At 43.5% G+C, this 25,570-nt stretch overlaps 1 protein-coding gene across 2 annotated transcripts in view; it reads left to right on the forward strand.

The window, feature by feature from the left end:
• The window catches only part of SRD5A1 (steroid 5 alpha-reductase 1), a 39,033-nt gene that overhangs the window by 8,151 nt on the left and 5,312 nt on the right, over positions 1 to 25,570 (forward strand). For both annotated transcript variants that reach the window (XR_004056312.1, XM_030927038.1), the window contains exons 2-4: positions 12,187 to 12,353; positions 16,463 to 16,564; positions 22,990 to 23,140. Coding sequence is in view for 1 of the 2 variants with exons in the window: in XM_030927038.1 (XP_030782898.1) it covers positions 12,187 to 12,353; positions 16,463 to 16,564; positions 22,990 to 23,140 (420 nt within the window). In the remaining variant the exon portion in view is untranslated. The remainder of the gene's footprint in view (positions 1 to 12,186; positions 12,354 to 16,462; positions 16,565 to 22,989; positions 23,141 to 25,570) is intronic.

Raw genomic sequence — 25,570 nt, forward strand, 5'->3', positions numbered from 1 at the left:
TAGGCTTTGTGGGCCAAGATACTGGGTAGGTATTTATGATGAGAGAAAACAAATTTTCACAAAAAGTTTCAGTGGTAAATTCAAAATATATTATCTTAGTGCATTTTTTGTAATATATGTCTAATGAGAAGAGTAGAATTCTTTTGGTAAGGAATAACATTTCACTTACTAGGATTCAAAGTTAGTGTTTCCTATTGTCAACATCTATTGTAAATGTTCATCTCGTAGTGTTGATCTGTAATGAGATTGTGCGTATTTTATCTCTGTAAATGGAAGCGTCGACATCAGTCCACATGTATATGATTTTAACTGAGCACGGTCATCTCTTGGAAGGCACTCATGGAATCCTGTTAGATTCTTCTCTTGATCTTTGCCTTTCCTTATCATATTATGTTGCAGATTCATATCTTCCTGTGGAAGATTAGATGGCAACTCTTCCACTGCACAGCTGAATGGATTTTGAAATATGGAAATCCAGGGTCACAAACACACTGTATTTAAACTTAGAATTTATATTCTCTGCAAATGTATGTGAGCATGGAGATCTCACTTCTTTTAATTTTAATAGCATGGAAAGTACAGAACGCAGTTTGATATGAATTTGATTGGAACAATGTCAGTTGTCATCAAAATGACTATAACACAGTATGAGTTTTGCACGAGTGCTGTTTTGCCTTGCAGCTGTAGGCTGAATTTATTATCAAGTCTTTAGTAAAAGCTACTTTCCAAAGCCCTTCAGAACTCAGTAATGGTGGTGAGGGCAGTTCTTGTTCAGAAAAGTTTCAGTCTCAGCTCTGAGCTCAAAATAACGCAGTAAAACTTTATTAAGCCATCAAACTGGTGTATTTACATGGGACAAATCAGCATAGTCAGCTTATTTGTGACAAAAAGTTAGAGAACGGATGATGGTTGAGTCCATGAGAGGGATTGTCGTTCATTGTTGACACTATGGGCTCAATCACACACAATAGATTTTCTGCAAAAGACCTGCTGATACAAAGAATAGCATGAAACACCTTAACATTTTTACAAGCTTTCTAAGTTTGTAATTTGTTTGTTTTTTTGTCCCATACATTCTTATCACCATCAATTGTAACGGCTTAGCAGATTCCACCTTGGATTCTACTGAATTTGTGTTTTCTCAACATCTTTGAAAATATTCTCACCGGTAGTTGTTCTACACAGACTATCTAAAGAGCCTAATCCTTCATTCACTTCAGCCTTGATGTGAACTCCTCAAATAAACAACTGAGCCATGTCAGTAACATCCATAGACTCACCCAGAGCCAACAAAGAATGCTCATCATCTGCCTTGCTTTTTTCTTTTTTTAATTATTATTTTGAGACAGGATCTCACTCTGTCACCCAAGCTGGAGTGCAGTGGCATGATCTTAAGCTCACTGCAGCCTCCACCTCCGAGGCTCAGATGATCCTCCCACCTCAGCCTCCCGAGTAGCAGGGACTACAGGCATGTCCCACCACACGCAGCTAATTTTCATATTTTTTGCAGAGAGGGGGTTTCGTCATGTTGCCCAGGCTAGTCACGAATTCCCGGACTCGAGCAATCTGCCTGCCTCGGCCTCCCAAAGGATTACAGGCATGAGCCACGGCACCTGGTCTTGCCTTGTTTAAATTGACTGTCGAGGTTGCTCCCAGTGTCCTTAACTCCTATAGCAAGTGTTCTCCCCACAAGGCTAATTGTGAGAAACAAGTGTGTATTCTCTGGACACGCCTCTTTGGCTGCCGTGTTGATTAACTCACCATCGATGCGCAGCTTTCCTTCCTTCACTAACCCATGAGCCGCCCGATAGCCTACTTTGGTTGCAGCCTCATTTTCCTTTGTTTTGTGAAGAAATTCTGCTGCCTCGACCTCCCTGTCTTAAATGTTCTAATTTCTCTGACCAGTGCTTTTCTGTGAGTTGGGAATAGGCTGGTGAGTGCAGAGTCTGGTAATATTATCCTCTATTATATTCTTTTGACACAGTTCTAGTGTCATTGCCAGCTGACGTTTTTCAGGTCAGTATTCAACCCACAAGGTTCCCGGAGGGAACGTCCACCCCATACGCAGAATGTTTCCCGGGTGTTGCTTCTCTCACACTGCATTTGTCCATTGTTTAAATGGGTGACAGCCAATGCAGAAGTGTCTTAGACCATTTTCAGGCTGTGCATTTCAAGTTTGCTAATATTTTCTCTTCCTCTTTTTCACCTTGCCTTCCTGTTATCCATTATTGAATTTAGGATGGAATTTTTTCAGGTCCAGAGGCCTGACCTCTTATGAACTGAATCCTGTCTATTTCAACAGACTTTTTTCTAAACCACATCCAGGCCTTATATTCCCCACAATTTTTATGTCTTGCTCTTTTTTTCCATATTTCTTCTGACTTAGAATTCGAACACTTTCTCAGCTCTGTCCTGCAGTTTGCCTACTGGGAAATATCTTGAAGCCATAATTGTCAGGGAAGTTTTCTCTCAACTTTCTCATACCAGTGTCCTTTCTGCTCTTTGCCACATTGAGAATCTCCTAAGCTGGCTTCAGAAGTGGGCTGCCAGCTCTTGGTGCTTCTCAACTTGGTACACTGAGGGGTAGAGTGAGAGCCACTCTGTCTTCTGCCATTAATTCTGTCCATCCAGGTCTAACACAAGGCCTCCTGTTCTGGTTGACAAATGGGCAGAGGCAAGAAGGATGTCTGATCACAAGTCAAGATTGCCTCCTATTTTTAAGGGAGCCTATGATAGTCCAAGAAGCACACACTTATCTCCATCAAAACCAAATTCTGCTTGTTCTACAGAAAATGTTGGTATGCAAGCACTTGCAGTGTGCCTGCATCCCAAATGCCAGCCCACGGTACCCATTGTCTGCCTGGATCTAAATCATGATTCCAAGATGCAGAGAGAAATTGCTGGGATTCCTTGTTCTTATTCATTGCTTGGCAACACTACAGCTTCCAGGAGAATACCCACCTCACTGACGACACAACGTCTGAATGCACACTTACTGGCCAACACGTACTCTGCTGTAAATCCGTATGAAGTCTTCCTAGGGATCCTGGCCTGAATGAGAGGAGAACCTTGGAGGCTGCTTTTGACTTATGTGAATGTCTTCCCCAGGAGTTGAGTAGGAGTGCTGGGGAGAGAGTGGCTTGAGGCTGCACAGCCAGCATTACACTACTATTATCACATGATTACTGTTGATGTTCATAACCGTAACTAATGACTAATTATGATTTTACCTTGGCACAAATGGTCAGAATGGAAACAAATAACAAGCTTTAAACTTTTTCCTGCTCTATTAAGGTATAATTCACAAATAATAAAATTCACCTATTTTAAGTCTAATTTGAGCTGGGCGTGGTGGCTCAGGCCTGTAATCCCAACATTTTGGGAGGTAGAGCTGGGTGGATCACCTGAGGTCGGGAGTTCGAGACCAGCCTGACACACATGGAGAAACCCTGTCTCTACTAAAAATACAAAATTAGCCGGGTGTGGTAATGCATGCCTGTAATCCCAGCTACTCGGGAGGCTGAGGCAGGAGAATCGCTTCTACCCGGGAGGTGGAGGTTGCAGTGAGCCAAGATCACACCACTGCACTTCAGCCTGGATGACAAGAGTGAAACTCCATCTCAAAAAAAAAAAAAAAAAGGTCTATAGTTTGATGAATTTTGGTGATTGCATATAGTTGTATAATCATCACCGCAAATCAAGAGATGGAACAGTTGTATTCCTCTAAAAAACTCCCTTTGTGTCTTTGCAGCCAGTCTCCACCCTGACTCTATTTTCGCCTTGTCTGGATTTCATAAATCTAAATTCAGTTTCACAATATTTTTTTTTAATTTTTTTTTATTATTATACTTTAAGTTCTAGGGTATATGTGCAGAACATGCAGGTTTGTTACATAGGTATACACGTGCCATGGTGGTTTGCTGCACCCATCAACCCATGGTCTACATTAGATATTTCTCCTAATGCTATCCTTCCCCCGACCCCTCACCTCCCGACAGGCCCTGGTGTGTGATGTTCCCCTCCCTGTGTCCATGTATTCTCATTGTTCAGCTCCCACTTATGAGTGAGAACATGTGGTATTTGATTTTCTGTTCCTGTGTTACTTTGCTGAGAATGATGGTTTCCAGCGTCATCCATGTCCCTGCATAGGACATGAACTCATCCTTTTTTTTTTTTGAGATGGAGTCTCGCTCTGTTGCCCAGGCTGTAGTGCAGTGGCTGGATCTCAGCTCACTGCAAGTTCCGCCTCCCGGGTTTACGCCATTCTCCTGCCTCAGCCTCCTGAGTAGCTGGGACTACAGGCGCCCGCCACCTCGCCCGGCTAGTTTTTTGTATTTTTTAGTAGAGATGGGGTTTCACCAGGTTAGCCAGGATGGTCTCGATCTCCCGACCTCATGATCCGCCCATCTCGGCCTCCCAAAGTGCTGGGATTACAGGCTTGAGCCACCGTGCCCGGCCGAACTCATCCTTTTTTATGGCTGCATAGTATTCCATGGTGTATATGTGCCACATTCCAGACTATCACTGATGGGTATTTTGGTTGGTTCCAAGTCTTTGCTACTGTGAACAGTGCTGCGATAAACATACATGTGCATGTGTCCTTATAGTAGAATGATTGATAATCCTTTGGGTATATACCCAGTAATGGGATTGCTGGGGCAATGGTATTTCTAGTTCTAGATCCTTGAGGAATTACCACACTGTCTTCCACAATGGTTGAACTAATTTACACTCCCACCAACAGTGTAAAAGCATTCGTATTTCTCCACATCCTCTCCAGCACCTGTTGTTTCCTGACTTTTTAATGATCACCATTCTAACTGGCATGAGATGCTATCTCATTGTGGTTTTGATTTGCATTTCTCTAGTGACCAGTGATGATGAGCATTTTTTCATGTTTGTTGGTTGCATAAATGTCTTCTTTTCAGAAGTGTCTGTTCATATCCATTGCACACTTTTTGATGGGCTTGTTTGTTTTTTTCTTATACATTTGTTTAAGTTCTTCGTAGATTCTGGATATTAGCCCTTTGTCAGATGGATACATTGTAAAAATTTTCTCCCATTCTATAGGTTGCCTGTTCACTCTGATGATAGTTTCTTTTTCTGTGCAGAAGCTCTTTAGTTAATTAGAGCCCATTTGTCAATTTTGGCTTTTGTTGCCACTGGTTTTCGTGTTTTAGTCATGAAGTATTTGCCCATGCCTATGTCCTGAATGGTATTACCTATGTTTTCTTCTAGGATTTTTATGGTTTTAGGTCTTATGTTTAAGTCTTTAATCCATCTTGAGTTAATTTTTGTAGAAGGTGTAAGGAAGGGATCCAGTTTCAGCTTTCTACATATGGCTAGCCAATTTCCCCAACACCATTTATTAAATAGGGAATCCTTTGCCCCTTGCTTGTTTTTGTCAGGTTTGTCAAAGATCAGATGGTTGTAGATGTGTGGTATTATTTCTGAGGGCTCTGTTCTGTTCCATTTGTCTATATCTCTGTTTTGCTACCAGTACCATGCTGTTTTGGTTACTGTAGCCTTGTAGTATAGTTTGAAGTCAGGTAGCTTTGTTCTTCTTGCTTAGGATTGTCTTGTCTGTGTGGGCTCTTTTTTGGTTCCATATGAAATTTAAAGTAGTTTTTTCCAATTCTGTGAAGAAAGTCAATGGTAGCGTGATGGGGATAGCATTGAATCTATAAGTTACTTTGGGTGGTATGGCCATTTTCACGATATTGATTCTTCCTGCTCATGAGCACGGAATGTATCCATTTGTTTGGTCCTCTCTGATTTCCTTTAGCAGTGGTTTGTTGTTCTCCTTGAAGAGGTCTTTCACATCCCTTATAAGTTGTATTCCTTGGTTTTTTATTCTCTTTGTAGCAATTGTGAATGGGAATTCACTCATGATTTGGCTGTTTGTCTGTTATTGGTGTATAGGAATGCTTGTGATTTTTGCACATTGGTTTTGTATCCTGAGACTGCTGAATTCGCTTATCAGCTTAAGAATATTTTGGGCTGAGACGATGGGGTTTTCTAAATATACAATCATGTCATCTGCAAACAGAGACAGTTTGACTTCCTCTTTTCCTAATTCAGTGCCCTTTATTTCTTTCCCTTGCCTGATTGCCCTGGCCAGAACTTCCAATACTATGTTGAATAGGAGTGGTGAGAGAGGGCATCCTTGTCTTCTGCCAGTTTTCAAAGGGAATGCTTCCAGTTTTTGTTCATTCAGTATTATATTGGCTGTGGGTTTGTCATAAATAGGTGTTATTATTTTGAGATACGTTCCACCAATACCTAGTTTATTGAGAGTTTTTAGCATGAAGAGCTGTTGAATTTTGTTGAAGGCCTTTTCTGCATCTATTGTGATAATCATGTGGTTTTTGTCATTGGTTCTCTTCATGTGATGGATTACGTTTATTGATTTGTGCATGTTGAACCAGACTTGCATCCCAGGGATGAAGCCAATTTATTGTGGTGGATAAGCTTTTTGATGTGCTGCTGGATTTGGTTTGCCAGTATTTTATTGAGGATTTTCCCGTCGATGTTCATCAGAGATATTGCCCTGAAATTTTCTTTGTGTGTTGTTTCTCTGCCAGGTTTTGCTATCAGAATGATGCTTGCTTCATAAAATGAGTTAGGGAGGATTCCCTCTTTTTCTATTGTTTGGAATAGTTTCAGAAGGAATGGTTACAGTTCCTCTTTGTACCTCTGGTAGAATTCAGCTGTGAATCCATCTGGTACTGGACTTTTTTTGGTTGCTAGGCTATTAATTATTGCCTCAATTTCAGAATTTGTTATTGGTCTATTCAGGGATTCGACTTCTTTCTGGTTTAGTCTTAGGAGGGTGTATGTGTCCAGGAATTTATTTATTTCTTCTAGATTTTCTAGTTTATTTGCATAGAGGTGTTTATAGTATTCTCTGATGGTAGTTTGTATTTCTGTGGGACCAGTAGTGATATCCTCTTTATCGTTTTTTTTGTTGCATCTATTTGATTCTTCTCTCTTTTCTTCTTTATTAGTCTTGCTAGCAGTCTGTCTATTTTGTTGATCTTTTCAAAAAACCAGCTCCTGGACTCATTGATGTTTTTGAAGGGTTTTTTATGACTCTGTCTCCTTCAGTTCTGCTCTGATCTTAGTTATTTCTTGTCTTCTGCTAGCTTTTGAATGTGTTTGCTCTTGCCTCTCTAGTTCTTTTAATTGTGATGTTAGGGTGTCGATTTTAGATCTTTCCTCCTTTCCCTTGTGGGCATTTAGTGCTATAAATTTCCCTCTACACACTGCTTTAAATGTGTCCCAGAGATTCTGGTATGTTGTGTCTTTGTTCTCTTTGGTTTTAAAGAATATCTTTATTTCTGCTTTCATTTTGTTATTTACCCAGTAGTCATTCGGGAGCAGATTGTTCAGTTTCCCTGTAGTTGTGTGGTTTTGAGTGAGTTTCTTAATCTTGAGGTCTAATTTGATTGTACTGTGATCTGAGAGATTGTTTGTTATGATTTCCGTTCTTTTGCATTTGCTGAGGAGTGTTTTACTTCCAACTATGTGGTCAATTTTAGAATAAGTGTGATGTGGTGCTGAGAAGAATGTATATTCTGTTGATTTGGGGTGGAGAGTTCTATAGGTGTCTACTAGGTCCACCTGATCCAGAGCTGAGTTCAAGCCCTGGACATCCTTGTTAATTTTCTGTCTCATGGATCTGTCTAATATTGACAGTGGGGTGTTAAAGTCTCCCACTATTATTGTGTGGGAGTCTAAGTCTCTTCGTAGGTCTTTAAGAACTTGCTTTATGAATCTGGGTGCTCCTGTATTGGGTGCGTATATATTTAGGATAGTTAGCTCTGCTTGTTGCATTGATCCCTTTAACATTATGTAATGGCCTTCTTTGTCTCTTTTGACTTTTTTGATTTAAAATCTGTTTTCTCAGAGACTAGGATTGCAACCCCTGCTTTTTGCTTTCCATTTGCTTGGTAAATATTCCTCCATCCCTTTATTTTGAGCCTATGTGTGTCTTTGCATGTGAGATGGGTCTCCTGAATACAGCACACCAACGGATCTTGCCTCTTTATCCAATTTGCCAGTCTGTGTGTTTTAATTGGGGCATTTAGCCTGTTTATATTTAAGGTTAGTATTGTTATCTGTGAATTTGATCCTTTCATTATGATACTACCTGGTTATTTTGCCCGTTCATTTATGTAGTTTCTTCATAGTGTCAATGATCTTTACAATTTGGTATATTTTTGCAGTGGCTGGTACTGGTTGTTCCTTTCCATATTTAGTGCTTCCTTCAGGACCTCTCGTAAGGCAGGCCTGATGGTAACAAAATCTCTCAGCATTTGCTTGTCTGTAAAGGATTTTATTTCTCCTTCACTTGTGAAGCTTAGTTTGGCTGGATATGAAATTCCAGATATGAAAGAAAAGAAAATTCTTTTCTTTCAGAATGTTGAATATTGGCCCCCACTCTCTTCTGGCTTGTGGGGTTTCTGCCAAGAGATCTGCTGTTAGTCTGATGGGCTTCCCTTTGTGGGTAACCCGACCTTTCTCTCTGGCTGCCCTTAACATATTTGCCTTCATTTCAACTTTGGTGAATCTGACGATTATGTGTCTTGGGGTTGCTCTTCTGGAGGAATATCTTTGTGGTATTCTCTGTATTTCCTGAATTTGAATGTTGGCCTGCCTTGCTAGGTTGGGGAAGTTCTCCTGGATAATATCCTGAAGAGTTGTTTTCCAACTTGGTTCCATTCTCCCCATCACTTTCAAGTACACCGATCAAACGTAGATTTGGTCTTTTCACGTCGTCCCATATTTCTTGGAAGCTTTGTTTGTTTCTTTTCACTCTTTTTTCTCTAATCTTGTCTTCTCGCTTTATTTCATTGAGTTGCTCTTCAATCACTGATATCCTTTTTTCCACTTGATCAATTTGGCTATTGATACTTGTGTATGCTTCACGAAGTTCCTGTGCTATGTTTTTCAGCTGCATCAGGTCATTTATGTTCTTCTCTAAGCAGGTAATTGTAGTTAGCAATTCGTCTAACCTTTTTTCCAGGTTCTTAGCTTCCTTGCATTGGGTTAGAACATGCTCCTTTAGCTCAGAGGATTTTGTTATTACCCACCTTCTGAAGCCTACTTTTGTCAATTCGTCAAACTAATTCTCTGTCCAGTTTTGTTCTCTTGCTGGCAAGGAGTTGTGATCCTTTGGAAGAGAAGAGGAGTTCTGGTTTTTTGAATTTTCAGCCTTTTTGCACTGGTTTCTCCCCATCTTTGTGGATTTATCTGCCTTTGGTCTTTGATGTTGGTGATATTGATACTATTTTTTTTCTGTTTGTTAGTTTTCCTTCTAACAGTCAGGCTCCTCTGCTGCAGGTCTGCTGGAGTTTGCTGGAGGTCCACTCCAGACCCTGTTTGCCTGGGTTATCAGCAGTGGAGGCTGTAGAACAACAAAGATTGCTACCTGTTCCTACCTCTGGAAGCTTCATCCCAGAGGGGCACCTGCCAGATGCCAGCCAGAGCTCTCCTGCATGAGGTGTCTGGCCCTTACTGGGAGGAGTCTTCCAGTGTGGATACACAGGGGGTCAGGGACCCACTTGAGGAAGCTGTCCCTTCTCAGAGTTCGAACGCTGTGCTGGGAGAACCGCTGCTCTCTTCAGAGTTGTCAGGCAGGGACGTTTAAGTCTGCTGAAGCTGCACCCACAGCTGCCCCCTCCCCCAGGTGCTCTGTTCCAGGGAGCTGCGGTTGGCTCCACCCAGTTTGAACTTCCTGGGGCTTTGTTTACACTGTGAGGGTAAAACCATCTACTCAAGCCTCAGCAATGGTGGATGCCCCTCACCCCAAGCTCTAGCATCCCAGGTAGACCTCATACTGCTGTGGAGCAGCAAGAATTTCAAGCCAGTGGATCTTAGCTTGCTGGGCTCCACTGGGGTGGGGCCTGCTGAGCCAGGCACTGGAGAGAATCTGGTCTGCTGGTTGCGAAGACTGTGGGAGAAGCTCAGTATCTGGGCCAGAATGCACCATTCCTCCTGGTGCAGTCTCTCACGGCTTCCCTTGGCTAGGAAAGGGAAATCCCTCAACCCCTTGCACTTCCCAGGTGAGGCGATGCCCCACCCTGCTTCAGCTCGCCCTCCCTGGGCTGCACCACTGTCCAACCAGTCCCAGTGAGATAAGCCAGGTACTTCAGTTGGAAATGCAGGAATCACACACCTTCTGTGTTGATCTCGCTGGAAACTGCAGACTGGAGCTGTTCCTATTCAGCCATCTTGCCTGCCCACCCTTCACAATCTACCAATATAGAGAGAGCAGTAATATTGCCCAAAAAGGGAAAGTTAATCTTTGTAGTTAATCCTCTCCCTTGAGTCTCATTTTGCCTTTTCTAGAATTTCGTAAGTCTAAACTGGATGTATCTCATTGGTAACAGCGCTATTCATGTTGTCTTTCTTCCTTCTTGGGTCAGTTTTGGCCATCTGTGTCTTTCAGGGACTTTGTCTATTTCATCAGGTTGTCAGATTTATTGGTATAAGGTTGTTCATAATAGTTCCTTATTCTCTGGGTGGATCACATGAGCCCAGGAGTTCAAGACCAGAACTAGATACCAGACACAGAGAGACCCTGTCTCTACAAAAAAAAGTTTTTAAATTAACCAGGTGTGGTGGTATGTGCCTGAGGTCCCAGCTTCTCAGGAAGCTGAGGCAGGAGGATCACTTGAGCCTAGGATGTTGAGGCTGCAGTGAGCCATGATCGCCCCACTGCACTCTAGCCTGGGTGATAGAACAAGACCCTGTCTTGGAAAAAAAAAAAAAAAAGAGTTCCTTGTTATCCTCTTAAGATCTGTAGGATATGTAGTGATGTCCCCTCTTTCAGTGTGTTATACACTGATATTAAAAGGAAAATTCAGGCCGGGCATGGTGGCTCAAGCCTGTAATCCCAGCACTTTGGGAGGCCGAGACAGGTGGGTCACGAGGTCAGGAGATCGAGACTAAAAAATACAAAAAACTAGCCGGGCGAGGTGGCGGGTGCCTGTAGTCCCAGCTACTCGGGAGGCTGAGATAGGAGAATGGCGTAAACCTGGGAGGCGGAGCTTGCAGTGAGCTGAGATCTGGCCACTGCACTCCAGCCCGGGTGACAGAGCGAAACTCCGTCTCAAAAAAAAAAAAAGAAAAGAAAAGAAAATTCAAACAGAGAATAACATTTTGCATTCGCTTTATAATTTTCTAATTTCTTGTCCTTTTATTTTCACTCCTTAAACCTTTAGTAAAGTGCATCTAAGCCAGTGTGGTACAACAGAACATGATATTTGAATTGCCCCAATTTATGTTTAATCTCAGCCACTCACTAGCCCGTGGCCTTGAGCAGCTTACTTAACCACTCTGAGTCTTAATTTTATCCTCTATCAAATGTGGGTAAGAGTGCCTCTGCCGGGTTAGCTGAGTGTTGGGGGGGGGGGGGGGCGGGGAGTCGCAGGGGGAGTGGGGGGCGGGGCTAGCAGGTGAAAGTTTTTAGTGAATGGAAGCCATTGCAGTGGTGATGGATGATGTGATGATGTGTTCCAAATCTCATTGCTCAGACTAGGACTAGTTAATGGTTTTAGGATAGTGGAAATTTTGAAAGCCTCTTGAAGCCCCTAGTTTTCCTAAATTCAATGTATTCTGTTTTATATTGTATGTAAGTAGAATCTGGAGTTTGTACACTGTGGCGAACATAATTGAAACGTGGTAATGCTTTATTTAAAAGTCTGCTTTTTGGCTGGATACAGTGGCTCACACCTATAATCCCAGCATTTTGGGAGAACAAGGCAGGAAGATCACTTGAGGCAGGCATTTGAGACCAGCCTGAGCAACAGAGTGAGACCTGGTCTCTACAAAATAATAATAATAATAATAATAATAATAATAAGTGTGGTGGCACATGCTTGTAGTTCCAGCTACTCGAGAGGCTGGGACAGGAAAGTCGCTTAAACCCTGGAGCTGAAGGGTGCAGTGAGCCATGATCATGCCACTGCAGCCTGGGCAACACAGCAAGAACCTGTCTCAAAAAATAAATTAAAATCAAAATCCACTTTTAGCTTAGATATAATAAATCAGTATGAATGTTGCTGAGGATGACGTTTGTACAAGAAAGTAAGATTTAAAACCCAAATCATTTAAGGCAGGATTAAAGAAATGATTATCTTTAAGTTTTTAAAAATTTGTGCCTGTTTCTTATTTCCTAAGGTGCTTAATTTACCCATTTCTGATGCGAGGAGGAAAGCCTATGCCACTGTTGGCGTGTACAATGGCAATTATGTTCTGTACCTTTAACGGCTATTTGCAAAGCAGATACTTGAGCCATTGGGCAGTGTATGCTGATGACTGGGTAGCAGATCCCCGTTTTCTAATAGGTGAGTGTCCACAGCAGTGAACTCCGCCTTGTTCACATCACTACTTTTATGTGAGAACAAAGACTCACAGCAGAGAAAGCAGCAGGACCCCGGAGTCCCAGGGGTCTCAGCACAGCTTGGGGCAGGGAGGTGACGCAGGTGATGGGAACCTTCCCCCGCATGGGCAGGCGCTGAAGCACAGGTGCCTGGTCAGGCCAAGAACCCAAAAATAGCAGCGCACTGTAGCAGAATGAGCAGGAAATAAAGATTGAGACACTTTGGCCACTCATTGACCACTTAATCTAAGACAGGACCCAAACCTCCTGCGGTTTCTTCTGTGACATGAGAAAAACCCAGCCTGGGTTATCTTCCTACAGTGCAGCTTTTGTGATTCTATGAACTTGAATCAGCTTTTAGGTTTATGAAGTTGATGAATTTTTTTATTTGTGTCAGTTCATGTGAATTAATGTACATTTTCAACCTCTAATTATAACTTTATAAGTTCTGAGCAAAAATGAAAATAAAACAGCCATCGACAATGTTTGCAAGAGCATTAAAAATTCATAATCCGGCTGGATGCAGTGGCTCCCACTGTAATCCTAGCACTTTGGGAGGCTGAGGTGGGCAGAATCATTTGAATCCAGGAGTTCAAGACCAGCCTGGGCAACGTGGCAAAACTGCATCTCTACACAAAATACAAAAATGTAGCCGGGCATGGTGACACACACCTATGGTCCCAGCTTAATCAGAGGCACTGAGGTGGGAGGATCACCTGAGGCCAGGAGGTCAAGGCTGCAGTGAGCCATGATTGTGCCACTGCGTTCCAGCCTGGTTGACAGAGTGAGACTCTGTCTCAAAAAAACAAAACAAAACAAAAAAACTCCGGAGTCTTGTATATAAGAAAGGTTCTTCTACGTATTTGTTTAGTCTAGCCTAGCATTTAGATATTAAACCATACTGAGGTGTAGCTTACTCACAATGGCAGCATGCTAAAAGTTAGTCTGTCAGATTTGGAAACTACCCTGCAGTGCTTCCCCTTAAGCTACATAAAGTGACCTGACATTGCATTTTGCTGCTTCTCCATGAGTATTAATTTATAATCATAGAAATAAACTAACACTTGGATAGCACTTTGTTGCTGAGAGGTCCCTTTCACATTTCTCAGTCATGTTTTTTGTCAGCGAATTAGAATTTTATTCCAAGGTTTCACCATACCTAAGGATCGTTACGGTGAGACACCTGTCCCTCCTCTACAAAAGGAGGGTTGGCTGAGAAGGCGTTTCAAGCCCCAGAAATTTTCTAGCCCCAGAAATCTGTGCCTCCATGAAATGCTAGACTAAATTGTTTGGTACTCAATTGTTGTACAGTACCCCCAGATATATTCTTGGTTTACCTGCTTTTTGACTACTTTATTTTCTTCTGCCCTACCTGTCAAGAGGAAGAACAGGCTTTTGAGTTCCTATGCCAATCACACAATTTATGCCTCCCCATGTTCTCTGAGGCAGAAAGGATGCCCATAAGACGTGAAAGGTCAGAAGAGTTACACAGCTGGCCCAAGATATCTAGACGCAGTGAATGGCAGAGCGGTGATTTCTGCCGCCTCGCCAAGCTGAGTGTCCACAAGTGGCAACAAGAAATAAGAGGAAAGGGAATTTCTTTCTTTTTTCTTTTTAACTAGAGATGTAGATTTTAAATGTTTACTAGAGAGTCTTGTGGGACTCACTTCTATGATGAACAACAACAAAAGAACCTTCCTATTTAAAGTAGCTCCGCGGATGGTTCGCATCACGTAGAGGTGACTGTGAAGCTGGTCAGAGATTCCAAACACCAATAAATACAGACCTCTTGACTTCTCTACAATTAAACAGAAGGATTTGAAAAGGAAAAAATATGCCAATTGGAAGACAATCTAGGTTACATTTTGTGTGTTATATTTATTGCCTAGAGTTGTTTTTGTGAGGGAACAGACATGAAATTACATAAATAAGTAATTATGCCTACTGTAGTTACCATGAAGTAATAACCAAATAATAATAAATTTCTTTTCCTTTGTTTTATTTTTGAGACGGGGTCTCACTCTATCGCCCAGGCTGGAGTGCAGTGGTGCAATCTCGGCTCACTGCAACCTCTGCCTCCTGGGTTCAAGAGATTCTCCTGCCTCAGCCTTCCGAGTAGCTGGAACTATAGGTGCATGTCACTATGCCCAGCTAAGTTTTGTATTTTTTTAGTAAAGACAGGGTTTTATCATGTTGGTGAGACTGGTCTTGGACTCCTGACCTGGGGTTATTCACCTGCCTCGACCTCCCAAAGTGGTGGGATTACAAGTATGAGCCATTGTGCCCAGCAAATTTCTAACAAAAGGTTTTCCAAAACAGCAAAAGTGGTTAATCTAAAATATTTTATAGAAAGATTTTAAGATTTTTTTTTTTTTTTTTTTTTTTGAGGCAGCCTGTCATCCAGGCTGGAGTGCAGTGGCACAAATCTTGGCTCATGGCAACCTGTGCCTCCCAGGCTCAAGCAATTCTTGTGCCTCGGCCTCGGAGTAGCTGGGATTACAGGTGTGCACCATCGCACCTGGCTGATTTATGTATTTTTAGTAGAGATGGGGTTTCACCATGTTGACCAGGCTGGTCTTGAACTCCTGGCCTGAAGTGATCCACCCATCTTGGCCTCCCGAAGTGCGGGGATTATAGGTGTGAGCCACTGTGCCCAGCTAGATTTTAAGATTCTTATAAATGGAATTAAATATTTAGCTTAGATGAACACAAGTACTAGTTTTCTTCCAATCTAAGCAATAAAGGGAGCTTGTCTCCTAGAAGAAACATAAAGTAGCCATGTTATTTAGACAACATGATTTCTTTCTAGAACCTCATATTGGAAGCCCAGTTACCTAGGGGTGAAATACTAAAATCCCAAAAAGGTAGCAAATCAACTATAAATGTATGGATCCAATAAATGACTTACAAAACCTATTATTAAATGTTATGAACTGCTTAGAAAAAAAAAAAAAGCTGATTACAGTGGCAAAATCAGAAGGAAGAAATCTTGAAACCCTTGCTATAGACCGGAAGGTTTTCCATGTCCTTGTTCTAACTGTGAAAAAATGTTCAATGTCACTGATGTGATGACTCAAATAATAATGATACCCCACGTGTACATTGATTTAATATTGAACTAAATGCCAGCATTAAGCAGCATTTGTCTTTCACATTTTTAAAAAGTATATCAGAACCATCAAGTTAACCCCTTTTTATCAATATTTCTTTTATAAAGCACTGTTTTGGGCTTTTGCCTTTTCTTGATGGAATTAATTGATGTGATACTAAGAACTCTCCTTTAAGTGATGAAAAATCCCTGCAGATTTGTTAGAATAGGAAGAAAACTTGGGATACCATGGGATTCTGGGGAGAGCCGTGCAGCCAGCCGTGGTAGACTGTTGTCAGTAACCGAGGAAGAAGGACTGACCAAGGAATGCTGATTGATGAGCCTGCAGGAATTCTGCGGTAGGGGAAACATGGATGTGCATTAATTTGTTCAAATGAGGTTGTAAATAAGAGAAGACCAGAGATCGGCTCCTAGGAACTGCCACCCCTCAAGGGGCAGTGTACAGCCAGCGGTGACAGAGCAGCATAGGAGCATCACCCCTCCTGATCCATGTGGTGGAGATGGTAGCATTGCCTCATGCAGATTTTGTGAGAAATAAGTGGGATGAGTCTGATTGGTGGGCTGACTCCCTGATGCTCCCTAGAAAGAAGCCTTGTGCCCAAGTCAGATTTCTATCCATACCTGTCATCCTGAAAATGTAGATTGTGATGATCAGGTCAAAATATTTTGAATACATTAGATGATGTATTTGTATTATTAGAAAAACAAAGCCCTGCTTAGCATACCTGACAACAGTGCTTGATGGTTTTTACTATCAGTGATGGCTAACATGTTGCACTAACAATGGTAATATGAGGGGTTGCAATAATACTGTTCAGTCAGGCTGGGGCTCGTAGTGAAGGCTCGTAGTGAAGGCTCGTAGTGAAGGCTCGTAGTGAAGGCTCGTAGTGAAGGCTCGTAGTGAAGGCTCGTAGTGACATTTTATGGTTTATTAGTCATAATCATCTTGCAATTTTTTCCTTTAGGTTTTGGCTTGTGGTTAACAGGTATGTTGATAAACATCCATTCAGATCATATCCTAAGGAATCTCAGAAAACCAGGAGACACTGGATACAAAATACCAAGGGGTACGTACTGAAAGTGAAGAATTTCTGTGAAAGTTGTGTGCCATGGTGCCTGTCTATTTTAGTGTTGCCAGCTCTAAGAAGTAGTAGCGTGGTATTTATTAGCTACAAGTTTTCAGTGTAAGTCATCATTATTAATAACTAGTGCTGTTGTTATTGTCTTATTAGAATAACAAAAGAACCAAATCTGGCTAACTGAACAGTTATTAAACAAAGCAGAAACTCCAGTTATATCTGTGCTTGGAAAGAGAGGATGAGGAAGAATGTATGATTTACAAGGAGTGTCTGACACTTCTGTTTCTAGCAGTATAATGGAATAGATACTTTGACCCTCCTCTGAAAACAGTTTAAAATGTTGGAATATTTTGAAAATCTTCTTAAACGCATCAGTATACTATCAAGAAAGGAAGTAATCATCAGAGGACAAGATCTAGGTGAACGATGGAATCTGGAGTGTGTCTTTTGAGAATTTGTGACGAGGCACCAACCCCCATGCTGGTTTATAACCCAGATTTGCACTACTTGTATAGTATGAAAAATCTCAAGCCTTGAATTAATTTCCATGGCCTAGGGTGGTGGTGGACTCTCCTGGCCAGCAAAAGCCCAGATTTCCAAGGGGATCTGCATTCAGCCTGAGTCTCAACCCAATGTGCCACACTCCACAGAGTTAGAGGTACGGTCACAAGGTACAGAACCCACAAGGAAGTACAGCACCATGAGGGAGAATGTAATTCAACGTGAAAGATTTCAGATGTTAGAATTAATGGAAACATTATAAAGTGAGTACTTTAAATGCTTTTTGTAACTAGTAATTACAATTAGGAGTAAAGAAGCAATGTACCATAAAAAGGACTAGAAACCAACAGAGTTTCAGAAAAAAAATTTTAAAGTACAGAAATCTAAAACTTTAATGGAGAAAGGGCGTGACATCACTTAGTTTGAACTTCTTCCACTTATGTTCCGAGAAACCATATGAGAATAGCAACAAAAACAAACAATGCTCCAAATCCCAAATTACTAAAACTGTGACCCTGAGAACCCGGAATTAGCAACGCCAGCTCCAAACGTGATGGTAGTGTGATAGAAGCGGCAGAGAAGAGAAAACATGACAGAGTCCTAGACAGGCTGCTGATCACCCATTCAGCCCCTGGGCAGATTGGGGAAGAATCTCCTCTTTGGTGTTGGGCTTATAAGCAAACTACACCCTCATGGGGTCATCCCAAGGAGCCACTTCCTCTGGCAGGTACAGTGGCTGGGAGAGTGCAATGTAAGCTGGATGGCGGCCCCCTCGCTTCATGCCCAGCACCCTTGCATGGGGAATAGCATGATTCCAGATTCCTTGGCAAGTGTTTGTCCCCTGAAGGAGAGGGCCCTGTCCTAAGGAGGGGCTGCCATGAGCCAGACAAAGAAGGGACAGGGCACAGTCCTGGGGGAGGGAGAATGAAAAGGTGCAGAAGATGCCAGAAGCCACAGACTGGCAGATTTGAGAAACACCACTTCCAAAAGAGAGGGCATCCCCAGAGACGGCAGGATCCCATGGGAGGGCCCTCCTGGGCCAGGCTGGTCACGGAAAGGCCTGACGTGCCTCATACAGAGGGTCCTGTCCACTGTCCCACAGTAGTTGAGATGCCACAAAAACTTTTCAGCCTCTTTCCCTCCATTTCCTGCTCTCATGTCTGATCCTTGTTCTAATCCAACATATTGAAACCTGAAGAACAAAAAAGGTACGATCCCCAAATCTGTGCAGTCATAACATTGGGACAGCAAAGAAGCAGCAAAACTTACCTGAGCAGAAACATGTTTCACAAAGCAGGGGAAAATTGTGCTCAAAATTCCAACATGAGTTTTAAAATGTGAATGGAGGCTAGGCGTGGTGGCTGCACCTGTAATCCCAGCACTTTGAGAGGCCGAGTTGGGCAGATCACATGAGGTCCGGAGTTCAAGACCAACCTAGCCAACATGGTAAAACCCCATCCCTACTAAAAACACAAAATTTAGCCAGGCGTGGTGGCACATGCCTGTAATCCCAGCTACTTAGGAGGCTGAGACAAGGCTGAGACACGAGAATCGCTTGAACCTGGGAGGCAGAGGGTACAGTTAGCCAAGATCATGCCACTGCACTCCAGCCTGGGCGACAAGAGTGAGACTGTCTCAGAAAAGTAAAAAATAAAAATAAAATGTGAATGGAGCAGTTGCAGGGTCTATACCCATCAGCTGAAGAACACCTGCAACGAACCTGCAATCTACAAACTTAGCTTATTTTCTGTCTCAGTAAAGGGAAACCCCTCCCTGCCACATTTCCCTACAATGCATAGCCTCCTTCCTGCAGCTAGTAATCAACCCAGCTTCCCGACGGCCTATGGCCATCAACGGCATCTCTGAGAACAGATAGGCCAAAGGAGATGTAGAAGCTTGGCTGCGACTCTCAGGCAGCAGGAAGTAGCACCAGACGTCGGTGCAGATGACATGGGACACATGAGACTTAGGGAAGAAAATGCTTTTAAAATTTTTAATTTCTCCTATCCAAGTACTAACTAGGCTCGACCTTGCTTAGCTTCCAAGATCACACCAGATCAAAATTCTTTATTTCTAATCATTAAATTACAAGGCCCACAAGACCAGGAAAAAAAAGAAAAGAAAACACCACAGAAGCATGCCAGAAGATAGAAATGAAAAAGCAAAGAATATGATACCTAGACTGGGTGCAGTGGCTCACACCTGTAATCCCAACACTTTGGGAGGCGGAGGCAGGAGGATCACTTGAGGCCAGGAGTTTGAGATCAGCCTAGGCAACATAGCTAGACCCCCATCTCTACAAGCAAAATGAAAGAAAATTAGCCAGGCATGGTGGTGCACACCTGTAGTCCCAGCCACTCAGGAGGCTGAGGTGGGAGGATCACTTGAACCCAGGAGTTTGTGGCTACAGTGAACCTCAATCACGCCACTGCACTCCAGAGGGAGACCCTGTCCAAAAAAAAAAAAAAATCATTCTTATTGTGAATTACGTTTTTGGTGATAGCTGGAGAAGTAGGGAAAATATATCCATCCTAGGCACGTTGAAGTCCATGAAGAAGAAATCCAAAGCATTGGAACAGAACATATTTTAAAAACTAATTCAAGAAAGCTTTTGTGAAGTAAAACAAGACGTAAGAGCGTCTGCCGTTTGCAAGTGCACACCCTGTACCAGGGAAAGTCGACAGGAAACAGTGACGATCATCTGCACGTGCCGTGAGTGGCTCATAAGGGAAAGTTTGTTAGATTCTTCAGGGCAACATTCAGTGCCAAGGCCTTAGAGGCAGCACCATGAGAGGCCCGAGGAATGTGGAAGCCAAAATTTTATCCTAGCTTTGGAGTCCCTCGTGTAAAATCTGTCAGGTTTTGAAGACTGCAGGTATAGGGGGTCTGGGTGCTGAGCCCCATGAGGACTCCACCATGGTCAGCTTTGTGACCGGCCCCCCTCACTGCAGACTCTTCATTTGCAGGGTGTTTTTACGTGACACACTCATGGTTTCTAATACACAGGTGTGCCGTCTACATCCAGTGATTACGTGAGGTCTTTCAGAAACGCTTCCCAGGACTCTGTTAATAATGGTGCTGTAACTGGTTAGGGTCAAAGGAGCAAGTGACAAAATGAACAAATAAAGAGATAGAGAGAGGTGCACAGATAGGATGCCCATAGTCGGTACATACAGGCTGAACTAGGGTTTAGGGCAAGTGCTGTGGGCTGTGTGTGACAACCAGTTTGTGGTTTTGTAATGCGGCATCTGTAAACAGCCTGTGTCTCAAGACGACATTTTTTGGCAGATTGGCATCTCCAGGTTTTCCAGTCTAATTACATGCTTACTAGTCCGCCCATGTGGTTCCACCAAATAATGTGCCCCACACTGGACCCTTAGAGAGAAGGTTCACCGAGCAGGCTGCATGCGGGAAGGCATCACAGCCCCAGCCCTCCCCACAGGCTGTCTGCCCTTTGGGTGACTGGCATCTGCAGGATGGGGTGCAAAGGTCCTTCCACGTCTGGGATTCAGCCGCCCAGGGCTCTGAAGAAATACAGATGATCGTTCATGTAGTCTTGTAGAAAGTTGAAGCAGTTACAGAAATGGGTGAATAAGAAAGTGAAAGTGACTAAGCTCCACGGTTCAGAGGGAACAGCACTGTGAATGCTTTGGGTCCATTCTTACAGGCTCTTCTGCAGGTGCATATGCCCACACATTGTGAATGACATTCTATTTATTGGTCATTAAGTTTGATATTTTTATGTATTATATTGTCATTAAAAAGTTTACTTGTCAATGAATATTGATATTTGTATCAGTCTGTTTTCACTGTGCTATAAAGAACTACCTGAGTCTGGGTAATTTATGAAGAAAAAAGGTTTAATTGACTCACAGTTCCGCATGGCTGGGGAGGACTCAGGAAACTTACCATCAGGGCAGAAGGCGAAGGGGAAGCAAAGACCTTCACATGGCGGCAGGAGAGCGAGCGAGCGAAGGGGGACCTGCCTCACACTTTCAAACAATTACATCTCATGAGAATTCACTAGCACAAGAAACCACCCCCATGATCCAGTCACCTCCCGCTGGGCTCCTCCCTTGTCCTGTGGGGATCACAGTTCAAGATGAGATTGGGTGGGGACACAGAGTCAAACCGTATCAGTATTATTTTACAATTATGAATTATTTCAAGCTTACAGAAAAGTAGTAGAAAGCTCAATATTGCAAACATCTACACACCCCCACCTTCCTTAAATAAGAAAAAGAAAAGCACTTTGCTGTCTTGGGCTCAGCAAAACCATTTTCTTTCTTTTTAAAAAATAGACCATCTCAGGCTGGGCGCCGTCGCTCACGCCTGTAATGCCAGCACTTTGGGAGGCTGAGACAGGTGGATCACCTGAGGTCAGGAATTCAACACCAGCCAAGCCAACATGGTGAAACCTCGTGCCTACTAAAAATACAAAACTCCAAAAATAAATAAATAAATAAAAAGATAATCTCAGCTCCAGCCAAAGCCCTCACGCACGTAGGTTGCAGTGTGCTCAGAGAACTAGTCTCTACCCTATGCTGCAGTATTTGTTGAAATTGGTCTTATGACTTAGGGTGTAATCGGTTTGTCTTTTTTTTCTTTTTTTTTTGAGAGACAGAGTCTAACTCTGTCACCCAGGCTGGAGTGCAATGAATGGCACAATCTCGACTCACTGCAACCTCTGCCTCCTGGGTTCAAGCGATTCTTATTCATCAGCTTCCCGAGTAGCTGGGACTACAGGCGTGCACCATCACACCTAGTTAATTTTTGTATTTTCAGCAGAGACAAGGTTTCACCATGTTGGCCAGGCTGATCTGGAACTCCTGACCTCACATGATCCACCTGCCTCAGCCTCCCAAAGTTCTGGGATTAAAGGTGTGAGCGACCACACCCGGCCTAATTTTTTTAAAAATGCTCTGTCCTTATGTGCCTTCCGAATTTTCTCAGCTCTGCAGACATAGTGCCCAACCGGAACCCAGGGCAGAATACATCAGGCCTCTCTAGAACAAACTTGAGTAGCCACAAAGCTACAGCCTGAGGGTGAGTGCCAAGTCCCAAGGAGGGGCTTCCTGCCCTCCTTCTCTGCTAGGACCCCTCTCCCCACCCCTTGTCTGGTCCTTGGAGTGTGCCAGCCATTGCTCTCCGCCTCAGGGCCTTTGCTGCATCTCTTCTCTTGCCTAGAGCACTCCTGAGAGCACCCCCAGCACCTGCCAGGCTGGCCCTCACTTGCAAGCCTTGAATCAACCCTCACCTTCCCTGGGAGGCCTGTTCCCAGCCACTCTGTGATGGTGACCTCCTCCACCCCATCCCAGTTCCAGGGTCCCTCACTCTGCCCTGTCCCTCGCTACTCCTCCCCCTCCATGTGCTGCGTGCTCTCTTTGTTCATGACATTGGGGTTTATGGTTCTAGATGTGGGGAGGGGGTCTGTCCAAGTGCCTGGGCAGGGCCTGGCCCATAATACTGACTCAGCACATTTGTGAAGATGTGATGAATGAATGAGTGAATGAATCTGCTGGAAAATGAATATCTTTGTCATTCATTGCTCTAGGGTTCTATTTAGGTCCATTTTACATGCTAGTTCATTGTTAGTTGTTACTCTGTATTCTCTGCTTGCATGATCCATCAACAGGTGCAGTGGTTTAGTGGTGTCTTCCACTGTAACTGTACATGTATGTATTCACATAGACGGGTATTGATATATATATATATGTAATTGATGATCAGAAGCTGTGATATGAATTAGTAAACCATGTAATGCTGGATATGTCTTATTGATTAACATTCTATAAGGGAAATGTTTTTCCGTTCTTGAATTTATGTTCTCCAGGTAAGTATTCACTAGCATCTCTGAAGTCCATATTTCATTTTATAGTAAATGTACTACTTTGGTCTGTGTTTTCTTGTAGGAGGCTTATTTGAATACGTAACTGCAGCCAACTATTTTGGAGAAATCATGGAGTGGTGTGGCTATGCCCTGGCCAGCTGGTCTGTCCAAGGCGCAGCTTTTGCTTTCTTCACATTTTGTTTTTTATCTGGTAGAGCAAAAGAGCATCATCAGTAAGTTTTAAAACACTTTTACCATTTGTAATTTGTTCTTTGACTATATTATTACTCTTTTTCAGGATAGATTTTTGAAGTGTTCATTTAAATTGCTGAATTCCAGTTTATTCTGTGCTTTGACCAAACAAGTACGAAACCAAACCAATAGCTGTAGAATCACCCAGCTCTAAGGAACTGTCAGATCCACATAAGCAGAGTTGTTCTCTATACCACGCCTTTAGCCTCTCTGAATTGACATTGCTGGAGTCAATGGTCCAGCTGGACACCAAGCAGGGGATTCGGGGCTCTGAGTGGGAAACACTGATTAAAACAGAACCATGACTGAGCATAGCCAATGGCCAGCTTGTGAATGCCACAGGTTGAGGAAGTCCCGAAAAGGAAGATGAATCCCAGAGCCCGGCAACACTGGCAGAACTCATGCACACAAGAGCTCTCTAGCTATGTGGTGACTCAGGCCATGGCTCTGAACCTGGGGTCCTTGATAGGCTACAGAGGCTCTGTGTGCCCCCTAAAATGACATTTTCCAGAGACCAGGTCCTTGGCTTTTATCTGATCCCCCAAAGGGCTTGTGAGCCATTTGACCAACACACTCATAAAGAAATCAAAGGGACCGGGCATAGTGGCTCACACCTATAATCCCAGCACTTTGGGAGGCCGAGGCCAGTGGATCACTTGAGGTCAGGAGTTCAAGACTGGCCTGGCCAACATGGTGAAACCCCATCTCTACTAAAAATACGAAAATTAGCCAGGCATGGTGGCGGTCGCCTGTAATGCCAGCTACTCAGGAGGCTGAGGCACAAGAATCACTTGAACCTGGGAGGTGGAGGTTGCAGTGAGCCGATATCGTGCCACTGCACTCTAGCCTGGTTGAGAGAGTAAGACTCAGTCTCAAAAGGAAAGAAAGAAAGAAAAAGAAATCAAAGGATGTCAAGGCTGAAGTGAATTTAGAGAACATCTTTCTAACCCAATGGATGAGGAAACTGAGGTTCAAGGAGCAGAGTCTGAGGCCTGCCAGGAGCCCTGTCTCATTGACAGGAAGAGATCTCAGCCACAGCATGGAATCTTTACCTGCCCTGACATGGGCGTGTGTCCCTGACAATAAATGATGCAGACTGGGCTTGCCAAGCGCCCAGCCTGGTATGCACATTTACCGTGTGCCCTGAGCCACTCGCTTCATCCACTCAAAACATCTAATCAAAATCTCCAAAGCTGCCAATGCTACGAGGCATGCAAAAATGTATAACTCTGTCCTTCTTCATGGAGTTTATCATGTTTTTTGGGACTGAGGACAGAGAGAAAAAGCTAAAAGAAGAATAGATTGATAGCATGGTATAGTGGGAAAAGTACCTAGGTGTACTTCCCAGCCTCACCACGTGTTTGCAGATGCAAAGGATGATTATTGGAGATAAGAAGAAGAAAGGTCATATCTGAAGTATCTCTTTGTCTAGTTTTTTTTTTTTTTTTAGACAGCGTCTCGCTCTGTCACCCAGGCTGTAGTGCGGTGGCACAATCTCAGCTCGCTGCCACCTCTGCCTCCTGGGCTCAAGCGATCTTCCCACTTCAGCCTCCTGAGTAGCTGGGATTACAGGCACACGCCACCAGGCCTGGCTAATTTTTTATATTTTTCTGTAGAGTTGTGGTCTCACTACATTGCCCAAGCTGGTCTTGAACTCCTGGACTCAAGTAATCCTCGCACCTCAGCCTCCCAAAGTGCTAGGATTAGAGGCGTGAGCCAACGTGGCTGGCCTCTGTCTAACACTTGAAGAAGTGATAGCATAAATGTGAGAGCTGATGAGAGCTCTCAGGGCAGTGCCCTGCATTCTTTCGAGACACTCCATCGTGCCAGTGACCTGGTATTTTCACGCATAGACAGTGAGGAGAACAAAATCAGAGCCACGACGTACCTAAATCCTGCAGCTGCTGAGAAAAACAGAGGGGTCTGCAGAAAGTTGAGTGAGTGCCGAAGGCAGAGAGGGTTTGAGAAGGAGGCTCGATACCAGGCATGGCAGAAAACACTATGGGCCAGGAATGGGCCTTCCGTGCTGGGAACTGTGTTTGCCAAAAGGTCGTGTGGGAGTCCTAGGCCCTGGTACCTGTGAAAGCGACCTTACTGGGGAACGTCTTCAGTTGAGATGAGAAGAGGAAATGTGGATACAGACATACACGAGGTGATCACACAGAGTGGGAAGGCCACGGGAAGATGGACAGAGAGGCAGGGGCGATGCAGCCACGAGCCCAGGAACACGTGGCACCACCAGAGCTGGGGGAGATGGGACTGGAACCTTCCCTGAACCTCCAGAGGGAGCAGAGCCCTGCTGCCACCTTGATTTCCAACTTCTGGCCTCCAGAACTGGGAGAGAATCGATGGCCGTTATTATAAGCCACCCAGTGTGTGGTAACTTTGTTTTAGCAGCCACAGGGAACTGA

The sequence above is a fragment of the Rhinopithecus roxellana genome, chromosome 3 (genome assembly GCF_007565055.1).
Source record: "Rhinopithecus roxellana isolate Shanxi Qingling chromosome 3, ASM756505v1, whole genome shotgun sequence".
Taxonomy (NCBI): Eukaryota; Metazoa; Chordata; class Mammalia; order Primates; family Cercopithecidae; genus Rhinopithecus; species Rhinopithecus roxellana.